Genomic DNA, 23,280 nt, shown 5'->3' with positions numbered 1-23,280 from the left:
TACAAGCCTAGTCTTTTCAATCTTTCCTCATATGACAGTCCCGCCATCTCAGGGATCAATCTCGTGAACCTGCACTGCCTCAATCACAAGGATATCCTTCCTCAAATTAGGAGACCAAAACTGTACGTAATACTCCAGCTGCTGTCTTACCAGAGCCCTATACAACTGCAGAAGAACCTCTTTACTTCTAAACTGAAATCCTCTTGTTATGAAGGCCAACATTCCATTAGCTTTCTACACTGCCTGCTGTACCTGCACGCCAACTTTCAGTGGCCGGTGTACAAGGACACCCAGGTCTCGCTGTACCTCCCCCTTACCTAACCTAACCCCATTGAGATAATCTGCCTCCTTGTTTTTGCCACCACAGTGGATAACCTCACATTTATCTATATTATACTGCATCTGCCAGAGAGGTTCTGTGCAATTGCAGCAACCGGATGTAATTTTTAAGCATCTTTTAATCGGAAATTATACTCTGGGCTTGGCTGCCTGTGTAATTTTCTCAGGATATGAGTAAAATTGTCTTTTGGCAGTTTTTCTTTCTTAAATGTTGAAATGTATTTTTCTAGGTAAACGTTGCATTGAATACCAGAATTCAATGTTTACATTCTTTCAATTTCTCACCATGGTAGAGCTGCCATAATGTCAACATTGAGCAAATTATTGAATTTTCTCCTTGTTTGTGGAGAAATTAAGATTTTATTGAACTTTCTTTGTTTTTGTTTCTCCCACTGTTTCCATGTGTAGTCTCATGTAGATGTTTCACAACTTAAAGCAACTGCATACGATTGCATGCACTGAAATGCCATGTGTTCAGGTGGCTTGGATCTAATCCTAAGTGAACAATCTCAATATTTATCCTAATCCATTTGGGACAATGTCCTTGGCTCCATTTACATCAAGGGTTTCACCATTTATAAATCAAAAATAAAACTTACTAAAAGTAATTGTTCTGGAAATATTTTTGTCCATAATCTGTTTAGTCATGGGCATGTGTTTTTAAAGTTTTTGAAGTTACTAATATGCATAATATGTTCTCTTTGGTAAATGTACTTTTGTATCTTCAGGAATTCCAGGAGCTGTAGCTCTTCATCGGTCGCATCTGTGCCACAGCAAGAAGATAGAATTAGGTCTGATAGACCCAAAACGGGACAAACTAAAAGGGACAACTCGAAAAGCAGCCTAAGAGGCGTAAAGCGTGGTCCAAGTCCTGATTACAGCAGTTCAAACTCAACCTGCTCTGCGAAAAGATCCAAAGCCCTTCAATCCACTGAGAATCCTACTGAAACGCAAAAACACAAGCTGCAAACTAAGTCCCCAAAGAAAAGGAAACCTGTGCAGGATCAAATAAGAACTGCTCCAGCAGCATCAACTAGTAAGGCCCAGAGCAGAAAACAGACTGGGTCTGTTGGTGCTTCCCCTTTTCAAAAAAGGAAAAAGCTTGAACCTGCTGCATCTATAAGTGATTCTCTGCCTGACTCGATCAGTGCTGAAGAGAGATCTGCTAAACCAACCAAGCTGGCTTCAAAATCAGCGACCTCAGCCAAAGCTGGGTGCAGCACTGTCACTGATTCTTCTTCCTCTGCCTCTACATCATCTTCCTCCTCTGCTGCTGTGCCTCAGGGAGCCAGGCTAAAACAAGGAAAAGATCAGAATAAAGCTCGTCGTTCTCGCTCAGCCTCCAGTCCCAGCCCTCGCAGAAGCAGTCGGGAAAAGGAGCAGAGCAAAACTGGTAGTTCCTCCAAATTTGAGTGGGCTGCTCGCTTCAGCCCTAAAGTTAGTCTGCCAAAAGCAAAACTGTCACTCCCAGGATCTTCTAAATCGGAGACTTCAAAACCCGGGCCTTCAGGCCTCCAAGCAAAGTTAGCCAGTGAGTGGTTGAAATTGTGTTTTGTTATTCAAATTCAGAAACTGTTTTCTTAAGAAGCTATCTCATTAATATAAACAGATCATTATGATACTGTAATACTTAATAATTTAAATTGTGAGAAATCATTTTTATGCAAATATTAATTCATAATCAAATTTACAGGTATGAAATTTAATTATTGTACTTTTATACTCCTGTATTTGAAGGAAAATTGCAATATTCTTCCATGCCATGCCACTGGTAATTTTCTGTGGCAAATAAATTGCCTTACATTATATGTTAGGAATTTTTTTTCGACCTGTAATTCCACACAAGTGAGTGTGGAGCATGAAGAGAGGTGGATAATTTACGACCCTTGTCCATGGTAGCAAAATTTATTCTGCAATCAGTTATGTTCTTGTTCTTGGTTCATGTGGCTAATATGCCAAGTAACATTGAATCTGAGCATTTACCTTGGGTTTTTAAAGTTTAGATAAGTTTAATTTGAAAATGGAAGTTGGTATTCTGTTTTCTAGGGAAAATAGTGCCACAGGGAGTAACCTTAACAATTCTCAGATCAGCATTAAATTGTGAAACCAGCAAATGCACAAATAAAACTGAAGTATTTCAGAAAGAAAAACCTTTAAAAAGGTTTTATCGTTTGAATATAATTATATTAAGATATTAGAAATAAACATGCACCCTGTACTGTTGAATTTTTAAAGGCTTGAGAAGGTCTACCAAGAAGCGCAGTGAATCGCCACCAGCAGAGCTCCCCAGTTTGAGGCGGAGCACACGGCAAAAGACCACGGGCTCCTGTGCTAGTACCAGGTAATTGCTTTAAAATTAAAGGTTCAGTTTGGAATTAGTTCAGTGCTATACTTTTGATGGAACGATTTTTTTCGTATTCCTGAAATAACTTGATTTCAATCTCTTGAGACTCGTTAACTAAATAATGGGTTATTTAGTGTGTTTCTACTGTTATTTGACTATTGGGTGCTATTATCATCAAATTATCTGAATTGGTTTGATGATGAGATTTCCCATGGATTATCCAATGGAATCACATTTTTAAATTTGAGATTCTGTATTAATTAATTTACCCAGCAGAGTTTTTGTTCAGCACTCTTCAGGCCAAATTTATCTCCATCGTGGATTTGCGATACTTGTAATAGCATTAGTAATTTTGGAGTCGCAAGGTAAATTTTAGTCATGATTAATGACCTCTTAACCATTTGCAGTTCAAAAAAAAAAAGCCCATGTTGGCCCAAAACTGCATTTAAATGATATGTAGATTGTAAACATTTCATTGTCTGCCAAATAGGTCAGTGGAAGGTGTGGAGATGATGAGAATAAGGAGAAAAGCATCATACATTAACTTTACTGATTTCATGAAAATAAAATCTTTCAACACAAGTTAATAAAGTTACACAAGTTTCCAGCGATATTGAAATATATGTCTTAATCTCAAGTTATGATATATTTCTTAGAGGTATATTTGTGTTGAATATTGTGTAATTTTGGAGGATTCCTATTAGGTGCTTAAATTCTTGATTGGAAAGGAAAAATAAATAAATGTTATGAAAGTTGAACTTTATCAGCTGTCACCGTACAGTAAACCCGCGCTGCAATGGACTTCTATATAATCAGAAGGTGTCTGTGGTGGCGGTTGATAGGCAGAGTGCAGTGCAGAGGCGGGAAGAGAACGAGCAGCAAAAGACTCTTGAAGAACATTCCATTGGGCATGGATTTGCAGCTACCACAAAGCGAGGACCTGGGGTGGTGGATGCAGATGCAACAGGCGCCATTGCACCACGTTAAATAACTTTGACCAGAGCTACTCCATAGCTGCTATAAGAATATTATAAGCATTTTTGTTTCGATTTGATTTTATCAGTTACCTTTTTCTTCCCTTAAGAAGGATTTACTTGTGACAAAAGCCATGCAGTGTAAATTTGGTTGATTATCTGCTGACATGTTTGTTGGTCTTATGCAGAGAGATGATGTGGGCTGTGCCTATACTCAAATTTGAAAAAAAGAGATATCTTCGAAATGTTCAAAGTTTGTTGGGGGCTTGGCAGGATAGGAGAGGTGATGCTTTTCTACACTCAATGGCAAAATCTTCATTCAGATAGTAATAAGTCTCTGAAAATTTCTATCCAACTGGGTTGTGGTGGATTAGTTGCTCAATGTTCAAGATAAAAGTCCGTAGTGTTTTAGCTATTAAACGAATGGGGCTATGTGTTTTGTAGAGAAATGCGGTGCTGAGGTAAAAAAAAAAACGATCAGCTGTGGTTTTAATACCAAAGAATGAACAAGGAGCTAAATGCCTACGACTGGATTTCTATTTTTTTTTGTGGTGTTGTAAGAAAACCAACAATCAATTGTGAGGTCAAAATCAAACTATGCTGAATATTTGCATGTTTACTTGCAAAACGTTTTGACAATGTTAAATATTGGGTCGATGGTGGAAAGGGTCAAGAGCTTCAAATTCCTGGGCGTGCACATCTCTGAAGATCTCGCCTGGTCCAAGAATACTGATGCAATTATAAAGAAAGCAAATCAGCGTCTCTACTTCCTGAGAAGATTACGGGGAGTCGGTATGTCAAGGAGGACTCTCTCTAACTTCTACAGGGGCACAGTAGAGAGCATGCTGACCAGTTGCATCGTGGCTTGGTTCGGCAACTTGAGTGCCAGGAGCGGAAAATACTACAAAAAGTAGTAAATACTGCCCAGTCCATCATCGGCTCTGACCTCCCTACCATCGAGGGGATCTATCGCAGTCACTGCCTCAAAAAGACTGGCAGCATCATCAAGGACCCACATCATCCTGGCCACACACATCACCCCGCTACCTTCAGGTAGAAGGTACAGGAGTCTGAAGACTGCAACGTCCAGGTTCAGGAATAGCTCCATCCCCACAGCCATCAGGCTGTTAAACTCAACTCAAACAAAACTCTGAACATTAATAGCCCATTATCTGTTTATTTGCACTTTATCTGTTTATTTATTCATGTGTGTATATATTTATATAATGGTATATGGACACACTGATCTGTTCTGTATTCATGCCTACCATATTCTGTTGTGCTGAAACAAAGCAAGAATTTCATTGTCCTATCTTGGTCACATGACAAACTCTCTTGAATCTTGAATATTCTTCATCTATTATAAACTATCTTGGATGTAATCAATGTTGGGCAGTTGGATTCTTTGTGAACAGTGCTTGCCAGTTTGCATCTGCTGTTGACTAGCTGCATTGCCAAAGCGCATTATGTAATCTAGAATTACTAGAGGTCATGTTAGTATAGTTCTGAAATGTTACAGAATTTAGACCAGGAAGACAAATGAAATTTGGCACTTTTTAATCCTTAAAAATCGATAAACGAGGGAGAAAAAGAATGCAACGAATTGGTCTTGAATCCTGACATCCAGGTCTCCAAGAAGTGTGAAAAGCTATGCCTAATGTATTTGGAGTGCTGTGTTAGCAATAAATGGTTAAATTGTTTGCAATGGGAGGACCACAGTGAATATGAACAGCTTGCTTATAACTTGTAAACTAGCTTGACCAGAACTGAAAGGAGATCACGCAACTAAGAATTCCTATGTGTATGGCCTCAAAGGTTGATATCGCATCAAGAAGGTGGCCCCTTTTCACTATATGAAATACCTCAGCAAATTCTCGATGCAGGTGGCTACAGATGCTGGAATCTTGAGCATCTTGATCTGCGGATCTCTGGGGTCCGGCAGCATCTAGAAATGAACAGACAACGTTTCAGGTCGGGACTAAATGCTATGTTGAAAAGTCCCAATGACTCAGTTATTCCTATTTACTCCCCAACCAACAGCAGTTTGAAAAGATGATCTTGTCCTTACCACTGCTGTCTGCAGAAGCACAGTGTGACAGTGCAAATCAGATGTCACATTTTCTGCACCAGTGATTGAATTTTAAATGACTTGACTTGGCTAGAAAAACCTTGGGGCATCCAAAGTGAGAAGAGTAGTCCACTTTGATAATATCCCATATGAGCATTATTAACAGATTGGTCTGCAGTGCTTCACTGTCCTATCAATTTCCCTTTGAGGTGTTGAATTACTAAATCTGCTGCTGTGTGAATTTAGGACTTAATGATCTGTATCAGAACCAACTTAATTCCAGAGATGTTTGCAGTTCAGAGTTTAATTGACTTTATTTTCTCTTCCACAAAACCAGTCGGCGAGGCTCTGGCCTGGGCAAAAGAGGAGCATCTGAGGCTCGCCGACAGGAGAAGATGGCAGATCCTGATAACAACCAGGATGGAGCAAATTCTTCTGCACGCACAGAAGACGTACCTCAAGGAGCATCGGGTAAGAACTTTATTGGTGACGGGTACTGATGAATGAATCCAAATCAGTCTCGACATAAAAGGAAACCTTACTTTCTAAATCAAAAATTCAGAAGCCTGTGCATAATATTCATGGTTTTCTTTAAATGGAGTGTGACAGTCTTGTACGCTTTTGAACATTTTTTTAGACTGTTGCTAAATGTTTGATCTTCTTAATGCCTGAAATTCTTTACTCAAGTTGGATCTGTGCATTTAACCCAAATAACAAATCTACCTTTAGATTTCCATTGGATGTCTTGATTCTTGGTCCATCATAGATTATAGGTTATAAGACATTTGGAACTAGAAAGTGCCATTACCAAGCAATAATGCCATTTATGCCAGTATAAATCTTAATCATTACTGCACTGTGGCTCGATGAAATGGTTTCATTTTTGATGTTGGTGTGTTACATGTTAACATCAACTTCAATTAAATATTTTCAGAGGACCATATCATTCATATTTTGGTTCTATATAGTTTTCTCTTGAACAGGAGTTGCATCTTTTACGAGCCAGGAAGTTCTTCTGGCTAATTTCTCAAGTATTCAGTGCCATCCATAATGTTTGGGACAAAGACCCGACTTTTATTTATTTCCCTCTGTACACAATTTGAGATTTGTAATAGAAAAAAATCACATGTGGTTAAAGTGCACATTGTCAGATTTTATTAAAGGCCATGTTATACATTTTGGTTTCACCATGTAGAAATTACAGCTGTGTTTATACATAGCCCCCCCCCCCCCACCCCCCATTTCAGGGCACCATAATGTTTGGGACACATGGCTTCACAGCCGTTTGTAATTGCTCAGGTGCGATTCATTGCCTCCTTAATGCAGGTATAAGAGCTCTCTGCACCTAGTTTTTCCACCAGCCTTTCCATCACCTTTGGAAATTTTTATTGCTGTTTATCAATTATCAACATGAGGACCAAAGTTGTGCCAATGAAAGTCCAAGAAGCCATTATGAGACTGAAACAAGAATAAAACTGATAGAGACATCAGCCAAACCTTAGGCGTACCAAAATCAACTGTTTGGAACATCATCAAGAAGAAAGAGAGCACTGGTGAGCTTACTAATTGCAAATGGACTGGCAGGCTAAGGAAGACCTCCACAGCTGATGATAGAAGAATATAATAAAGAAAACCCCCCAAATACCTGTCCGACAGATCGGAACACTCTACAGGAGTCAGGTGTGGATTTGTCAATGACCACTGTCCGCAGAAGACTTCATGAACAGAAATACAGAGGCTACACTGCAAGATGCAAACCACTGGTTAACTGCAAAGATAGGATGGCCAGGTTACAGTTTGCAAAGAAGCACTTAAAAGAGCAACCACAGTTCTGGAAAAAGGTCTTGTGGACAGATGAGACGAAGATTAACTTGTATCAGAGTGATGGCAAGAGCAAATTATGGAGGAGAGATGGAACTCCCCAAGATCCAAAGCATACCACCTCATCTGTGAAACACGGTGGTGGGGGTGTCATGGCCTGGGAATGTATGGCTGCTGAAGGTACTGGCTCACTTATCTTCATTGATGCAGCTGCTGATGGTAGTAGCATAATGAATTCTGAAGTGTAAGACACATCCTATCTGCTCAAGTTCAAACAAACGTCTCAAAACTCATTGGCCGGTGGTTCATTCTACAGCAAGACAATGATCCCAGACATACTGCTAAAGCAACAAAGGAGTTTTTCAAAGCTTAAAAAATGGTCAATTCTTGAGTGGCCAAGTCATTCACCCGGTCTGAACCCAATTGAGCATGCCTTTTATATGCTGAAGATAAAACTGAAGGGGACTATCCCCCAAAATAAGCATAAGCTAAAGATGGCTGCAATACAGCCCTGGCACAGAACTGTAAAGTAGTACGGATTTTCCTTAGTTTGTATGGAAATGCGATCAGAATACGGATGTACGGATTTGCTTTGTAAAATATGGATTTTTTAAAGATCAGCCCGACTTCCTGTTTCATCTTGCTGCTTAAATGCAAGGATATAAAAAGTCATACTGTAACTCTAAAAATTATAGCAGATTATAAGTATTTTAAATTTCAAGATCTGGAAGCTTTGATCTGCCTGTCCCGCTCCAGGTTTAAACAGGGCTGTCAGTTTAATGTGGGAATTTAAATGAACAGCGCTATGGGTTCTAAAAATAGCGCTCCCAGCTGGAGTGCTTTACACATAAAGCTATGGCCACAGCACTATTGGTCAGACTGTTAGGGGCGAGGGAGAGAGGGAGGGAATAAAAGAGGGAATAAGGGAGGGGGAGGGAAAGAGGGAGAGGGAGGGAGGGAAACGGAGGGAGGGAGGGAGAGGGAGGCTTCCAAAATGGCTTCTACATCATCATCTGGTGCTAAAAGCAGGAAGCAGCTGTTCAAAGAGCAGTATATAAAGAGATGGCAATGAATGCACTGTCAAATTAGGTGCGTAGATGACATGTCAATTGGTAGCAAAGTTATGCATTCTTGTACTCTTACATGGGTATGACCGCACATAAAAAATAACACTTTTTTCCGCAAAATGGCATTGCGTAACAATACTGATTTCCTCAGCAAAATTGTGATTTTCAGGTACTAGAATACTGAAATGCTCTGACAAAACTTGGCAGCTCTGCTGGCAGAGCATCACCAGAGAAGGCACCCAGCAACTGGTGATGTCCATGAATTGCAGACCTCAAGTAGTCATTGCATGCAACTGATATGCAACAAAATACTAAACATGACTACTTTCATTTACATGACGTTGCTGTGTCCCAAACATTATGGTGCCCTGAAATGGGGGAACTATGTATAAACACTGCTGTAATTTCTACATGGTGAAACCAAAATGTATAAAAATCTGACAATGTGCACTTTAACCACATGTGTTTTTTTGTTTTTGTTTTTCTATTACAAATCTCAAATTGTGTAGTACAGAGGCAAATCCGGAAGTGGCGGCGCTGTGATACAGCTGCGGCTCGCCTGCAGTCTGTCTGTTTTTACTTTTTATGTTGTTTTTTTTTGTCTAGTTTAGTACATTTTTTGGTTATTAGGTGGTGTTATGTGTGTGGGGGGAGGGTGAAACAGAGCTTTCTGTATCTCCCTTCGGGGGAATGCGACTTTTTGTCGTATCCCCCTTCTCTTCCCCCGTCTGCGCTGAGGCCTAATGGCGGAGCTGGCGGCCTCCAACCTGCGACCGACCTCGAGGGTCCGGAGGTAGAGCCAGCCAGGACTCACCAACGCGAGGCTGGCCGTCTTCGAGCTGTGGCGACGTCCGGGTAGCGGCACGACTCGGCGCTCCGGTGAGGGCGAACGGTGCGGGGCTGAGACACTCCTGTGCGGCCGGCACGGCTACTGGCTGGAAGGCGCTCCCGTGTGAGCAGCCCGGTGCGGGGCTGAGACGCTGCCTTGTGGGCAGCCCGGTGCGGGGCGGAGACGGTGCTATGGCGGCTGAGGCGGCGTTCTGGCGGCGGCGACCTGGATCCGGGGCTTGGCTGCGGGCCAATGGAGGACAATGTCGGGAGCTCGCAGGTCACAGGCTGGTGCCTGTTTTCCGGAGCACCCGTTGCAACACTGCGGGCAGCTTCGACCACCCCCCGGGCCGCGGAGCTTGAACCGCGGGACTGATGCCATCGCCCGGTGGGGTATCGCCTCGGCGCAGAGGGAGAAGAGGAGGGAAGAGACAGTAACTCTAAGACTTTTGCCTCCATCACAGTGAGGAGGTGTTTGGTGAACTCACTGTGGTGGATGTTAATTTGTGTTTATTGTGTTTTGTTATTATTACATGTATGGCTGCAGGCAACAGCATTTCGTTCAGACCGAAAGGTCTGAATGACAAATAAAGGATTCAATTCAATTCAATTCATTTCAAATAAATGATGGGTCTTTGTCCCAAACATCATGGAGGGCACTGTAGATTAAGTTTGAAAAGCCATATTTAAGGATTGGAAGCCGTGCCGATTGCTTTTATCACAGTGAGCTATGCATTTTGGGGTGGTTGTTCCTGTACTGGAAGATAATCACAAGCAATAGATCAACTTGTGTGATCAACTGTTTTCTGGACAAGCTGTTAACAGTACTGTCTGCTGAAATATTCCGGGTATTACCAGGGGCTTGTGGTAATGATTTACAATTTACTTTGTCAGTGAAATTGTTAAATATTGAATATATAATGATACTTGTCTCTGGTTGTGTGTTGGGTGTTTAAAACTAAATACATTTTAAAATTTGAATAATTATTGCATCCAGTTGGAGAATCAAACTGAGGAAAAATGGCAAAGATTGTTTCCCATGTGCAATCTATTTATTCTCTGAAATGTTGTAATGGAGTCTCCAATGGACAGAGCATTATTTATAACTTCAATTATTGTGAAGATTTCATCAGCAAAATGTAATGACTGTTTTGTTAATTGCAGCGTCTAGTTCTGTTGCCGGAGCCGTGGGAATGCCAACCTCTGGAGAGAGCGAGTCAGATGATTCGGAGATGGGCCGATTACAAGGTAAGAAATCCCTCGGCACCATGTATTAATAAAGCTTTGCATCAAATAGTTAAATAAATTTACTTAATGTGAAGCCGGAAAATGCCATGCCATCAATGAGTACATTTTAGGTGTAGAGAATGCTTTACACATCTTTTGGGTAGAGGTGCCATATCCAAATGGTTCAGTTTGAAATGTTTTTGGAATGCAATAGCTGTGCATGAAAATAGGATTAGAGCCCATAAAATGTGGGAAAGGCTGTCGATATGAAAGAGAAATGTCATTATATAATAGCCAGCCTCTTTGGATTTGGCATTTTATGGTCAAAGTTTATCGTTGTTGATGCAGACAATTGTTTCTGAATTTGGTCTGAAGTGTCTCAATCTAATAAGCTTGGACGGTGGAAGATATTTTCAAATTTTCTATCTGCGTGTCAAGCTGACAGCGCATTTCATTTATTAATTCCAAATCAAAATCGGATCATAAAACTATAATTTTACCTGAGGGTGTAATGATTTCACATTTAGCAGCAACTTACCTGATGTGCTACATCAAAATGGGGAACAAATCATAGAACAGAGTTGCAACAGAATTTCATTCCTCTGGTAATGGAAACTCATTAAATGTCTCTCTGTAGAGCATGTTATGCCCAAGAAGAGTAAGGTGATGTGCCTCAATGACTATCGACCAGTGGCACTAATGTCTATGGTAATGAAGTGCTTTGAGAGGTTGGTTATGGGGCATATCAACCACTACCTCAATAAGAACCTCGACCCACTACAGTTCGCCTACCGTCACAATACGTCCACGGACGATGCCATCTCACTGGCTGTCCACTCCGCACTGGACCACTTGGACAATAAAAACACTTGCGTCAGGATGTTGTTTATAGATTATAGCTCGGGATTCAATACCATCATCCCCTCCAAGCTGGTTACAAAACTCACGGAACTGGGTCTCTGCGCATCCCTCTGCAATTGGATCCTCGACTTCCTCATTCACAGACCGCAGTCTGTTCGAATTGGCAGAAACACTTCATCCTCAGTGATAATCAGTACGGGAGCACCTCAAGGCTGCATACTCAGTCCCCTGCTTTACTCGCTCTATACCCATGATACTGCGTAGCCGGACATAGCGCAAACTCCATTTTCAAGTTCGCTGACGGCACCATCGTTGTGGGATGAATTACAGATGGTGATGAGTCGGAGTATAGAAGTGAGATCGACCGACTAACCATATGGTGCAGCACCACAACCTGGCTCTCAATATCAGCAAAACCAAAGAACTGATTGTGAACTTTGGAAGAGGAAGGTTGAGGACCCACAATCCTGTTTACCTCAATGGGATGATGGAGTCAAAAACAAAACTCCGATGATCTTTCCTGGACCCAGCACACTGATGCAATCATAATGAAAGCACATCAACGCCTCTACTTCCTGAGAAGATTACAGAGATTCGGTATGTGAAAGAGGATTCGGTATTCGGTATGTGAAAGACGATTCTCTTGAACATCTACAGGTGTACAGTAGAGAGCATACTGGCTGGTTGCATCATGGCCTGGTTCGGAAACTTGAACGCCCAGGAGCGGAAAAGACTGCAAAAAGTTGTAAACACTGCCCAGGCCATCACCGGCTCTGACCTCCCCGCCATCGAAGGGATCTATTGTAGTTGCTGCCTCAAAGGCAGCCAACGTCATCAAAGACCCACACCATCCTGGCCACACACTCATCTCACCACTGTCATCAGGAAGAAGGTACAGGAGCCTGAGAACTGTAACGTCCAGGTTCACAAACAGCTTCTTCCCTACAACCATCAGGCTATTAAACACTACAACCTCATAGCCATGAACTACAATACTCATTATTATTATTATTATTGCACTGTTGTTTTTTCCTGAGTTTTTGTTATTATTTATTATGATTACATATTCTGTTGTGCTGTAGCAAGTAAGAATTTCATTGTTCTATCTGGGTCATATGACAATAAAACTCTCTTGACTCTTGACTTGACTCGTATCACACCAGATCTTGGGGCAAAAACTTTGATACAATATTTGAGTTGCTTTGCATAATTAAAGATTCTTGTGGTGAAGACACTGTTTTTCTCTTCGGGCAGGCTCACAGTGAAGTTTAAAATATTAAATAGAAGTTTTTCCCCATCTCTTGATATTTTTAAATCTGTGTTTTCACACTTTGTTACATTCTCCCAAAAGTGAAATAGTTTCTGTTTTGGTGCATGTAATACTAACTTGGGCTGGTGTTGCTGGTTATGTGTTGATAACTATGTGCAAACCAGATGGGAATTATTTTGCACTACTTGGTAAGTATAGTATGCTTGCCACCCATCAATGGCAAGGACGTATTCCTACAGATTTCTGGGCTTACCTGTAGAAACTTGCTGAACTATACACTTCCAATAAAAATAAAAATAGTGTGTAATTCTAGAGTTCCCAGTGAACTGAACACTATTGTACTTAAATGCTTTACCAGATCAAAGCTTGTCATTGTCTTCCAGCTTTATTGGAGGCACGTGGCCTTCCACCCCACCTTTTTGGTCCTCTTGGTCCACGAATGTCCCAACTTTTTCATAGAACAATTGGAAGTGGAGCAAGTGAGTAATGTAGATATATAAGTCATAGAATAATTGAACTTACATTTATCAGTTAAACTTATAAAATGTTGTAATTTTGATGTTTGTATGGATGAACAATCCTCTCTGAATGTCAAGTCTCTGCCTTAATTAATCTAGGGTCAATAATTGTCATGAGTCAAATTTTAGTTTGCTGCAATAATATACCACGGTGTTCAGTCAAAGAATGTACATATTCTTGCTGATGCGATTTCTTTCTTTAACACCATCCAATTTGCACGCCAGCTATGCTTTCAATAAAATGTACAAAGTTTGCAGATTAAATTTTTATTTTTTGTTTTGAGAATTTATATATTTTGGAATTGGCATCGCTAATTTCAATTTGAAACTTTTTACATTATTTTGTCATGACATCAGTCTGCTTTAATGAAGTAGTTTATTCTAAATTTCTGGTCATAGCTCAACAGTGACAGACTTTTAGTTTGATTTCAGTCTGGGCAGTTGAAAAATGTATTACAGTTGATATTACATTCTTCGGCCTCGTCGGCATAGCTAATCTGAACTATTGTCGGACTTTGATCTTGTTGAACAGTGATCTTGTGGCAACAAAATGCAGCTTTAATAGTAATTAATTTACACCGTTGGAGTTGAACTTCATTTTATTTTTAAGGTTCCAAGGCACAGCAGCTTCTACAGGGTCTACAGGCTACTGGAGATGAGAGCCAGCAACTTCAAGCAGTTATTGAAATGTGCCAGTTATTGGTAATGGGAAATGAAGAAACCCTGGGAGGATTTCCAGTGAAGAGTGTTGTCCCAGCATTGGTAGGAATCTTAAATAAAATGTCTAATTTTACGCTCAAAAGCTGGATTGCCGCAATATTTTCCATTTCCATAACATTCTACTTAAAAATAACGCGAGTTCCAGGAAGGATTTTCTAATTTCAGTTCAGGGCACTAGTATCACCTGAAGCCCGAACCAATGGATGTATTTGATTCTTGACATTTTAGTTTTACAGAGGGGTAATTTTCATGTGTACCTATATTAAGTTGGAGACCCGATGTGAATTTTGGTTTTTATCTGGCATTTGGTCTTTTAACTATGTATCATTGAGTTGACTGAACGAACTACATGTTGTCAAAGCTCTAAGAATGACCATCTCTGGTTTTAACAGTGGGTGGGAACTACCAAGTACGTGTGTTATTTTTGTTGAGCATAGTTGAGATAACGTTAAAGTGAAGCAACTGAAGCAGTGAGTTTTTGTTAGAAATACAAATCTTTTGAACTTTGATCGGAAATGGTATGCAGTTTTTAAGCTCAATGATAGAAACCATTTCTATATGGAGAGGATGCAGGTTGATATGAATTTGTAGCACCTCATAGGCAAAATTTTATTTTTAAGTCTTGAGTTTCTTGTTAAAGGATATGGAGTTAGATCGCACTGTTTCATTGAAAGGTGGAGCAGTCTTGGGTTAAATAGCCTAGTGTTTTTACTGCTTCTGTATTCACCATTTCATACAATTTCTAATTTTGTGTATGCCCTTGACCGTTGAAATATATACATCAATTATCATTGTTAATAACTTTCCTTATTTCTTTATAGATAACTTTGTTGCAAATGGAGCACAACTTTGACATTGTAAGTATTTTACACTGGTAGAGTTGATCAAACATTTTCCAGTCATTATTCATTTATTAAAGTGTTTTGCTTAATTTTATTATGACAGATGAACCACGCTTGCAGAGCATTGACTTACATGATGGAAGCTCTACCTAGGTCATCGGCTGTGGTTGTTGATGCCATTCCAGTCTTCCTTGAAAAGGTGAGATAGACCAGTTGCAAATATGTCACAATCATCCTCGTCCCTTTGTTACCTTTTATACTCATGCCAAAGTGATGAGTGTAAATTAATATTTTAAACAAATGATACCTCCTGACCTGCTTTCCCATGCCCTCATGTAAAACTACATTTTCCAGACCTTGCACTGTTTGAAGACTGATCTGACTGGCATTGCTTCCACACAATTGTTTTTTTTTGGAGGTCTAAAATGCCAAGTAATTCCAGTGATTGTCTCTGACTCGCTTAATAGACAAAAATTGCTTGCGGAAAATATGTTGGGAGCAATTGTCACTGCTTTCGCGATAGCTAGGTACCCAAGATACTCCTGATTTTTCTCTGGATTTCTTCTTTTAGTTTTGCATCAACAGCTTTGGAGATGCATTTGAGACAAGATTACTACACCCAAATGTTTCATTACTTCCCTTGCAAGTTATCTTTTGTAATCTTTTCATTTTCCTAAAATGAATCCAGATAACCTCTTTCCACTATTGTAAATTGCATAGGTTAGTAGGTCACTTTAAATTAACCTCCGTGAACATGAGTGGTAGAATTTGGAGGAATTGATAAGAATCCTGCAGGTAAAGTTGGGAGAACAGGGTTGCTTTGTGAGCCAGCGTGTACTCAATGGGCTGAAATCTTCTATCATTAGAAAATATGTGAAAACGCGACATCTTTCTGAACTCTTAAGTAATGAATTTCTGTGTCCAAGCATTTTGAGGGTTTTGCCCTTAAAATTTCAAATTTTTATTACAATTTATTAAGACTAATTTTGCTAATGTCAAATCCTGACTTTGTAATTCGATTGCCTCAATCAAATTTAAATGAGATGTGCATGGCAAGTTTGTTTATCACATGGAGAGATTGGTACCTGGAAATGTGCTGCTAGGGGTAGTGGCGGAAGCAGTTATGATAGTGGCGTTTGTAGGCACATGAATATGTAGAGAAGGGAGGAATATGGATCCCATGCAGGCAGAGGGTCTGTTAATGTTGCACACTGTTCTGTGAAATGTCAAGCATTTTTTCCAGATACTGCTTCTAAACTGCATCTGTCAAGTTTTGACATTCCATCAGCAAATATAATACAATACTAACATTTTTTAGCAACAAGTTTTATGCATTTTAATTCAAATTTCATTCCTCCACTTGACACTGGTTTCCCTCACCCACCTTTATCCCTTCAACAGACATAACTTTAGTCATGTTCATGCTAAATCATATTCAACTCTGCTGCAAAGTATTTTGATGTATTTTATGTTGAAGATTTTATCAATGTTGATTGTTGTATTGAATAGTGTTGTTGTTGCCCGATTCCATAGATTTAAAATATATATATATCCAGTGATACTTTATGTTACAAGGGTTCTCTTTATTTTTATGTCTCTTGATTGCAGTTTGGTGCTTTTGAGCATTATCTATGTGAACTTCATAGGCTAAACAAAATTCTGGAAATATTTAACAGGCTGGGCAACATCTGTCAGGAGAAATGTTTTTTTTTTGTGGCCAATAACCTTTTAACAAAATGTTCAAAATCAGCTTTGATTTCAGGTCATTGACCTGAAAAGTTAGTCAAATGCAGCTTTTCCAAATTATTCTCTCAATGTTGTTTAATTCCCAGCATTTATTTTTCTAGTAGAAATGAATTTGTTCATAAATTGGTGTTTTCAAAGTTGGAAACATTTATTTTTTAAATACATGGTCTAAAAAGGATGTATTTAGAACATGGCTTTTGTGAAATGATCGCTTCACTCCTGTGTTTAACTTTCCCTTTCCCCTCCAGCTCCATTCAGCATGGAAATCTCTCATTTACGATTTCTTGATTTGCTGGTTAAGATATTTTTGTGCTATCTTGATTATTTTTTTTTGCCATTCCGTGAATCTACAATTTAATTTCCAATGTGGAAAAATGATTCTCAGCTAAATTGAATCTCAACTGATTTCTTTTTCCATGTCTTGGAAAAATCGTGTCCTCCATGCTAACAAATTTTAACCGGTGGTTTTCTAATCATTGACTCTCTGGATTTGCTCCAAGGACTTTTCACATCTTGGAATGGTAATATTGTAGAGAGCTTATGAGAAGTAACATCCACACTAGATCCTCTGGCCTTAACAAAAGATATGGTAACAAACCATGGAAAAGATGACATCAACCTATCCATTAAGATCTGCAGGAGGCAGTTGTTTCTCCATTTGTCACCTTGGGGAACCATTCAGTGGATTTACGGACTGGATTTCAGAATGAAAGGCTTTTCATTTTGAGTGGCCACTTTCTATTCAAGCTGAGCCAAATGTAATTGCTCATCCCTAATTGCCCTTGATAAGGTGGTGGCGAGCTGCCGCCTGGAACTGTGACAGTGATTTCAGAATTTTGTCTCTACTCTTAGCACTGATCGTGAAATTTTAATTATTTAGTTTTAGACTACATTTGGATTTTTTATTTTGTAACCAGCAACGTTTCTAAATAGGCTGCAAGTTCAGTATTTTGAGGTGGTAGCAATTTACTTGCATTACAATGATTCGTATAGCCTTTTAAAATTGGCAACCTGCCAAAAATCTGTTCAAGATGTACAAAGCCAATTGAAGTAAAGAATGATTTAAGTAATCATGTTGTGTTTTGGTTTACATTTTAATTTTGCAGAGCACCTTTAAAGAACAACTAAGGTTTAAAGTATGAAAATATTTGATTGATCTGTCTATGAAAAATGTCTTACGAATCATTTTGTTAAAGTAACTTTCATCCTTCCTAGCTGCAAGTCATCCAGTGCATTGATGTAGCTGAGCAAGCATTGACTGCTCTGGAAATGTTATCACGAAGACACAGTAAAGCCATCCTACAAGCTGTAAGTACTGCTATGCATGTCATTGGTTTACTGAGGAAGATATTGCTCTATTCCCTAAATTACTTTCTATCCCTTGAAGCTTGGCTTCTTGCTATACATGTTGGATTGACATCTCTCTAGTCTGGCTTAAATTTATGAGCTGAGGTAACAATCTGCAGGGAGGGGACATCAAATATTGTATTCTCGTCTGAGAATCTTGGGTACGCAGCCAGTTTTCTTACCAATCTTTCCCCCCCATTTTGAACAGGACAGTTTCTCCAGCACTTTTCAAGTTGGACTAGGCAGCGGAAGAATTCTCTAGTCAGTGGATCAAAAATCAAATGGAGCCTCAGCTTTTGTTCACCCATGTGCACACTACACTAGATGCTTGAAGGCTTCATTTTTTGCAAAATTCAATTAAAATCTTAATGGGGCAATCAAATTTTGTTTAACCAATAGCTATTAGCTAATTCCTTAAGATCTTTGAACCAATTAAGCCAAATCAACCAGATGAAAAGTTGCACCCAAATCAATGAAACCATCCGAGTTAATTCCTGGGATGGCAGGACTGTCTTAAGTTGATAGAATGGAGCGGCTGGGCTTGTGTACTCTGGAATTTACAAGGATGAGAGGGAGTCTTATTGAAACATATAAGATTATTAAGTGTTTGGACACGCTTGAGGCAGGAAACATGTTCCTGATGTTGGGGAAGTCCAGAACCAGGGGCCACAGTTTAAGAATAAGGGATGAGGAAAACCTTTTTCACACAGAGGGTTGTGAATCTGTGGAATTCTCTGCCTCAGAAGGCAGTGGAAGCCAACTCTGGATGCTTTCAAGAGAGAGTTAGAGCTCTTAAAGATAGCAGAGTCAGGGGATTTGGGGAGAAGGCAGGAGCGGGGTACTGATTGTGGATGATCAGCCATGATCACAGTGAATGGCACTGCTGGCTCGAAGGGCCAAATGGCCTACTCCTGCACCTATTGTCTATTATCTAATAACTGGGAGATTCCTCTTGAGTTGCCTATTTAAAAATGCCATGCCAATAGCCTGTACTTGGAAATGTGCATTTGCATTAAGAGCAATTAAAGGTCAGGAGCAGCCATAGCTGCAATATTTTGGTATTTTAAAATTAAATCCTGAAAATAAGGGGAAAATTAATACCAGCAATTTTATGTATGTTGCGAATGATATTTAAGTGAAACAACTTTGGAGTACATTATAAAGGATAAGGTTACGGAGTACTTAGAAATCCAAGATAAAATAGGCTGAAGTCAGCATGGCTTTGTGAAGGGGAGGTCTTGCTTGACAAATTTGCTGGAATTCTTTGAAGAAGTAAACAGCAGGACAGATAAAGGAAAGTCCGTCTATGATTTTTACTTAGATTTTCAGAAATGCTTTGGTAAGGTGCTACACAAGGCTGCTCAGGAAGATGGGAACCCACGGTATCAAAGGGCAGATACTAGCATGGATCCCAGGTTGGCTGGATGGCAGAAGACAAACAATGGCAATATAGGGGCTTTTTCTGGTTGGCTGCCAGTGACTAGCATAATTCTGCAGGATTCGGTGCTGGGGCCACTACTCTTCACGTTGTATATTAATAATTTGGACGAGGGGGATTGAAGGCTTTGTGGCCAAGTTTGCGGATGATACGAAAACACGTGGAAGGGCAGGTCGTGTAGAGAAAGCAGGGACTCTGCAGAAGGACTTGGGCAGGTTGGGAGAGTGGCCTGAGAAGTGGTAGATGGAATATAGTGTAGCAAAATGTGAAGTCGTGCATTTTGGTAGTAGGAATAAAGACGTAGACTATTTTCTAAATGGGAAGAGAGTCCAGAAATCGGAGGTGCAAAGGGACTAGGGAGTGTTGGTGCAGGATTCCTAAAAGGTTGATCTGCAAGTCGAATTGGTAGTAAAGAAAGCAAACTCAATGCTAGCGTTTATTTCAAGAGGGCTTGCTTACAAAAACAGGGATGTAATGCTGAGGCTCTAAAAGGTGCTGGTAAGGCTGCATTTTGCATGTATTGAGTGATTTTGGGCACCATATCTGTGGAAGAATGTGTTGGCTCTGGAGAGGGTCCAGAGATGTGGAGTGGAATATTTGTACTAGTGGGAGAGTCTAGGACTGGAGGTCATGGCCTCAGAATTAAAGAATGCTCTTTTAGGAAGATGAGGAGAAATGTCTTTACTCGGAGGGTGGTGAATCTGTGGAATTCTTTGCCACAGAAGGCTGTGGAGGCCAAGTCAGTGGATATTTTTAAGGCAGAGATAGATAGTGTCGGAGGTAATAGGGAGAAGTCAGGAGAATAGGGTTTGGAGGGAGAGACAGATCAGCGATGACTGAATGGCGGAGTAGACTTGATAGGCTGAATGGCCTAATAATGACCTAATAACTCCATTTGAATTTGTACATTTACATTGAATCCAGTATTTGCTTAGTTTAAGAACTTCCCATCTTATCCTGACTGGTTTGTCTTGCAGTGATCTGCAAAAGATCAATATTTCTGATCTTTATAAATAAATTGTAAAGTAAATGTAATTCCAGAATTTGTTTTGTGAATTATATTCATAAACTCTTCCTACCCTCTCCCAATATAATACTTTTTGTTTTAAAGGGAGGATTGGCTGATTGTTTGCTGTACTTGGAATTCTTCAGCATCAATGCACAGCGAAATGCTTTGGCAATTGCAGCAAACTGTTGTCAAAGTATTACTCCTGATGAATTTCACTTTGTAGCTGATTCATTGCCCTTGTTAACTCAGAGACTGACCCATCAGGTACTGATGATACTTTTCTTTTAGCAATGACAGATAAAATGGGGGCAACTCTTTGATGTAATTTTGGTGCAAAAAGTGTACAAAACCAAGCCAAGTTTTGCTTTGTAAGCGAGTAGCTCCATACTTTTATTCCTCCCCTTTTATTCCTCTGCCAATTATTTTCTGACTCCATTGCTTCCAGGAAATTGATCAGTCCATACTTGAAACATTTTTAATTTTGTAGTTCGCAGTGTTTGGAGGAAGCGAAGCTGCAAGTCAGAGAACATAGCTCAATTAAACTTTCAAATCTTGGCTTGTGAAATGGAGTTTAAATGCATAGTTTATAAATATAAATGTCATATTTCCTTTGGTGTGCTACAAACTCCTAATTAGTTAATGCAACCATGGAAGACTCGTAGGGTTGGTTTTAAGTGCTGCAAACTGTCAACTGGTAGAAAACAAGTGCTTTCCTCAAACATTTATAAGAGAAAGCTTCAGATTTTAACTCTGCATTTTTGTTTAATCTGCAATCCATTTGTCTATGATGTTTAGTTTAGAGATACAGCGTGGAAACAGGCCCTTCGCCGACCAGCGTTCTCTGCACATTAACACTATCCTACACCCACTAGGGACAATTTTTACATTTACCAAGCCAATTAACCTATAAACCTGTACGTCTTTGGCGTGTGGGAGGAAACTGAAGATCTCAGAGAAAACCCACGGGGAGAACGTACTAACTCCGTATAAACAGCACCCGTAGTCAGGATCGAACCCAGGTCTACGGCGCTGCATTTGCTGTAAGGCAGTAACTCTACTGCTGCGCCACCGTGACTGCCAATGCAAGTTTTATTTTGGCCAATCTTTGCAAATCCAGCACAATATAAAATGTAATTTTTAAGGTGTGTATTCTAACTTATTTTGGCAACTCTTCCATCCAAGAACTGAAAAACAATAGTGTGTAACTAGAGCTATTTAGTTCATTTCTAATAGAAAATATTGCAATCGAACATTTTTGATTTTTGAGATAATAGTATAGCTGTTGAGTCAAATACAAACTTTCCTTCTTCCCCAAATGTAATTCTGTTATTTGAAAAAGATGACTATTTAAACTCATATTAGGCTATTTAAACTCGTATTAAAGTACAAAATTAAAGTAGTAGCAACCACGTAACCCCCAGGCTGCCATTGAAAAAATGTCATCTTGCTCATTTTGTTTTAGACAAAGCCATTTCTTCCCCTTCTGTGGTATAAATTTGATCTCTTCCACAACTTTTTGAACAGATAAGCCGCAAAGCACCCCACTCGGTTATTCCAAATTTATAATGGCAGTAAGATAAAACCAGATGGGCAATCCAGCATTATCTTGGCCATAAACACATTCAGGATACACTCAGCAGAGATGATCCTCAGAACCCAAAAGGATTTGTGCCAAAATTGGATAGGTTACATATTCACCCTTCCAACCAGTTGAGCTGCAGCTGGGAATTCTCACAATCAAAGAATTATGTTTCATTGATGGAGTGGATTTATAGCATGTGATGGCACAGATATACATTCAGGAGTGGATGACCTTGAGAGTCTTCAACATGGACTCTAAAACCTATGAAGTCTCACAATATTCAATTAAGTATTGATAAAGAAATTGCTTGTTGATTACCGAATAACACATGCACATCTCAATTGTAAATCACTTCTGCCCATGCTAAATTGAAAGCATTGTGTGCATGAAGAAAAGCTTCAATGATATCTGGATGCATAGCTTTGATAGCCACTCTATTCAGTAGTGCCACTGTTAATCACAGATTTGCGCCTAAATTGTGTGATTGTCAAGTTATGCCTGTGGCAACTGTCCACAGAGTAAACACTAGGAAATACTTTGTACAGTTTGAGAATAACTACTGCAAAGTCTGTATGAAAAATTAGTGTGGGTACAGTATGAAATTTAAATTAGTTTTATTAGCTATTTAACTTTTTAGATTTCCTCTAGAAATTGTGATGCTTCAAGAATTTAAAACCTGAGTCATAGTTTTATGACTATATAAGTAAACTTCATTTGATGTAATAACATTTTAAAAACTAATTATTTTTGCTTAGGACAAGAAATCTGTTGAAAGTACTTGCCTGTGCTTTGCTCGACTGGTGGACAACTTCCAGCATGAAGAAGTAAGATATCTTGAGTGACATTTTACAAGAAATGCTATTCTATACTGCTCTCGCATCATAAGCTGTGCCAAATTATTTGGCTTTGAATAAAGGTTAATGTTTTGGGTTGAGACCCTGCATCAGGACTGAGGAACAATGAATCTTTGCCATAGTAGAGGAGTTTAGAAGGGAGGGAGTGGTTGGATTGGGCCTAATGGATGACGGGTGAATCAGATTGGGAGAGGACGATGGACATGCAAAACCAGTTTCCAGCGGGAACGGAAGGAGAAAAATAGGTCGAGGGCTGAGGGTGCGTGGAGGAGGACAACATCGGCCGTTAGTTACCTGAAATTAGAAAATTCGATGATCATTGGTTTGTAAGTGGGGCCATGGAGAGGTGCACATGTGAGGCCTTTGACGATTGACTGCTCAGGTTCTGACAGATGTAGGTGGGGGAACAGTTGTCTTTGTTGAAA

At 39.7% G+C, this 23,280-nt stretch overlaps 1 protein-coding gene across 15 annotated transcripts in view; it reads left to right on the top strand.

Moving 5' to 3' along the window:
* The window catches only part of trip12 (thyroid hormone receptor interactor 12), a 109,536-nt gene that overhangs the window by 35,044 nt on the left and 51,212 nt on the right, over window positions 1-23,280 (top strand). For 8 of the 15 annotated variants that reach the window (XM_033031928.1, XM_033031931.1, XM_033031939.1 and 5 more), the window contains 11 exons: window positions 1,068-1,870; window positions 2,575-2,680; window positions 6,063-6,196; window positions 10,606-10,689; window positions 13,165-13,278; window positions 13,928-14,079; window positions 14,859-14,894; window positions 14,983-15,078; window positions 17,841-17,933; window positions 20,522-20,683; window positions 22,757-22,825. In XM_033031928.1, coding sequence (XP_032887819.1) covers window positions 1,068-1,870; window positions 2,575-2,680; window positions 6,063-6,196; window positions 10,606-10,689; window positions 13,165-13,278; window positions 13,928-14,079; window positions 14,859-14,894; window positions 14,983-15,078; window positions 17,841-17,933; window positions 20,522-20,683; window positions 22,757-22,825 — 1,849 coding nt within the window. The remainder of the gene's footprint in view (window positions 1-1,067; window positions 1,871-2,574; window positions 2,681-6,062; window positions 6,197-10,605; window positions 10,690-13,164; window positions 13,279-13,927; window positions 14,080-14,858; window positions 14,895-14,982; window positions 15,079-17,840; window positions 17,934-20,521; window positions 20,684-22,756; window positions 22,826-23,280) is intronic. The other 7 variants (XM_033031937.1, XM_033031934.1, XM_033031935.1 and 4 more) reach the window with 1 other exon arrangement.

This window comes from Amblyraja radiata, chromosome 13, assembly GCF_010909765.2.
Source record: "Amblyraja radiata isolate CabotCenter1 chromosome 13, sAmbRad1.1.pri, whole genome shotgun sequence".
In the NCBI taxonomy this organism is placed as follows: domain Eukaryota; kingdom Metazoa; phylum Chordata; class Chondrichthyes; order Rajiformes; family Rajidae; genus Amblyraja; species Amblyraja radiata.
This window is presented reverse-complemented; position numbering and strand designations above follow the sequence as displayed.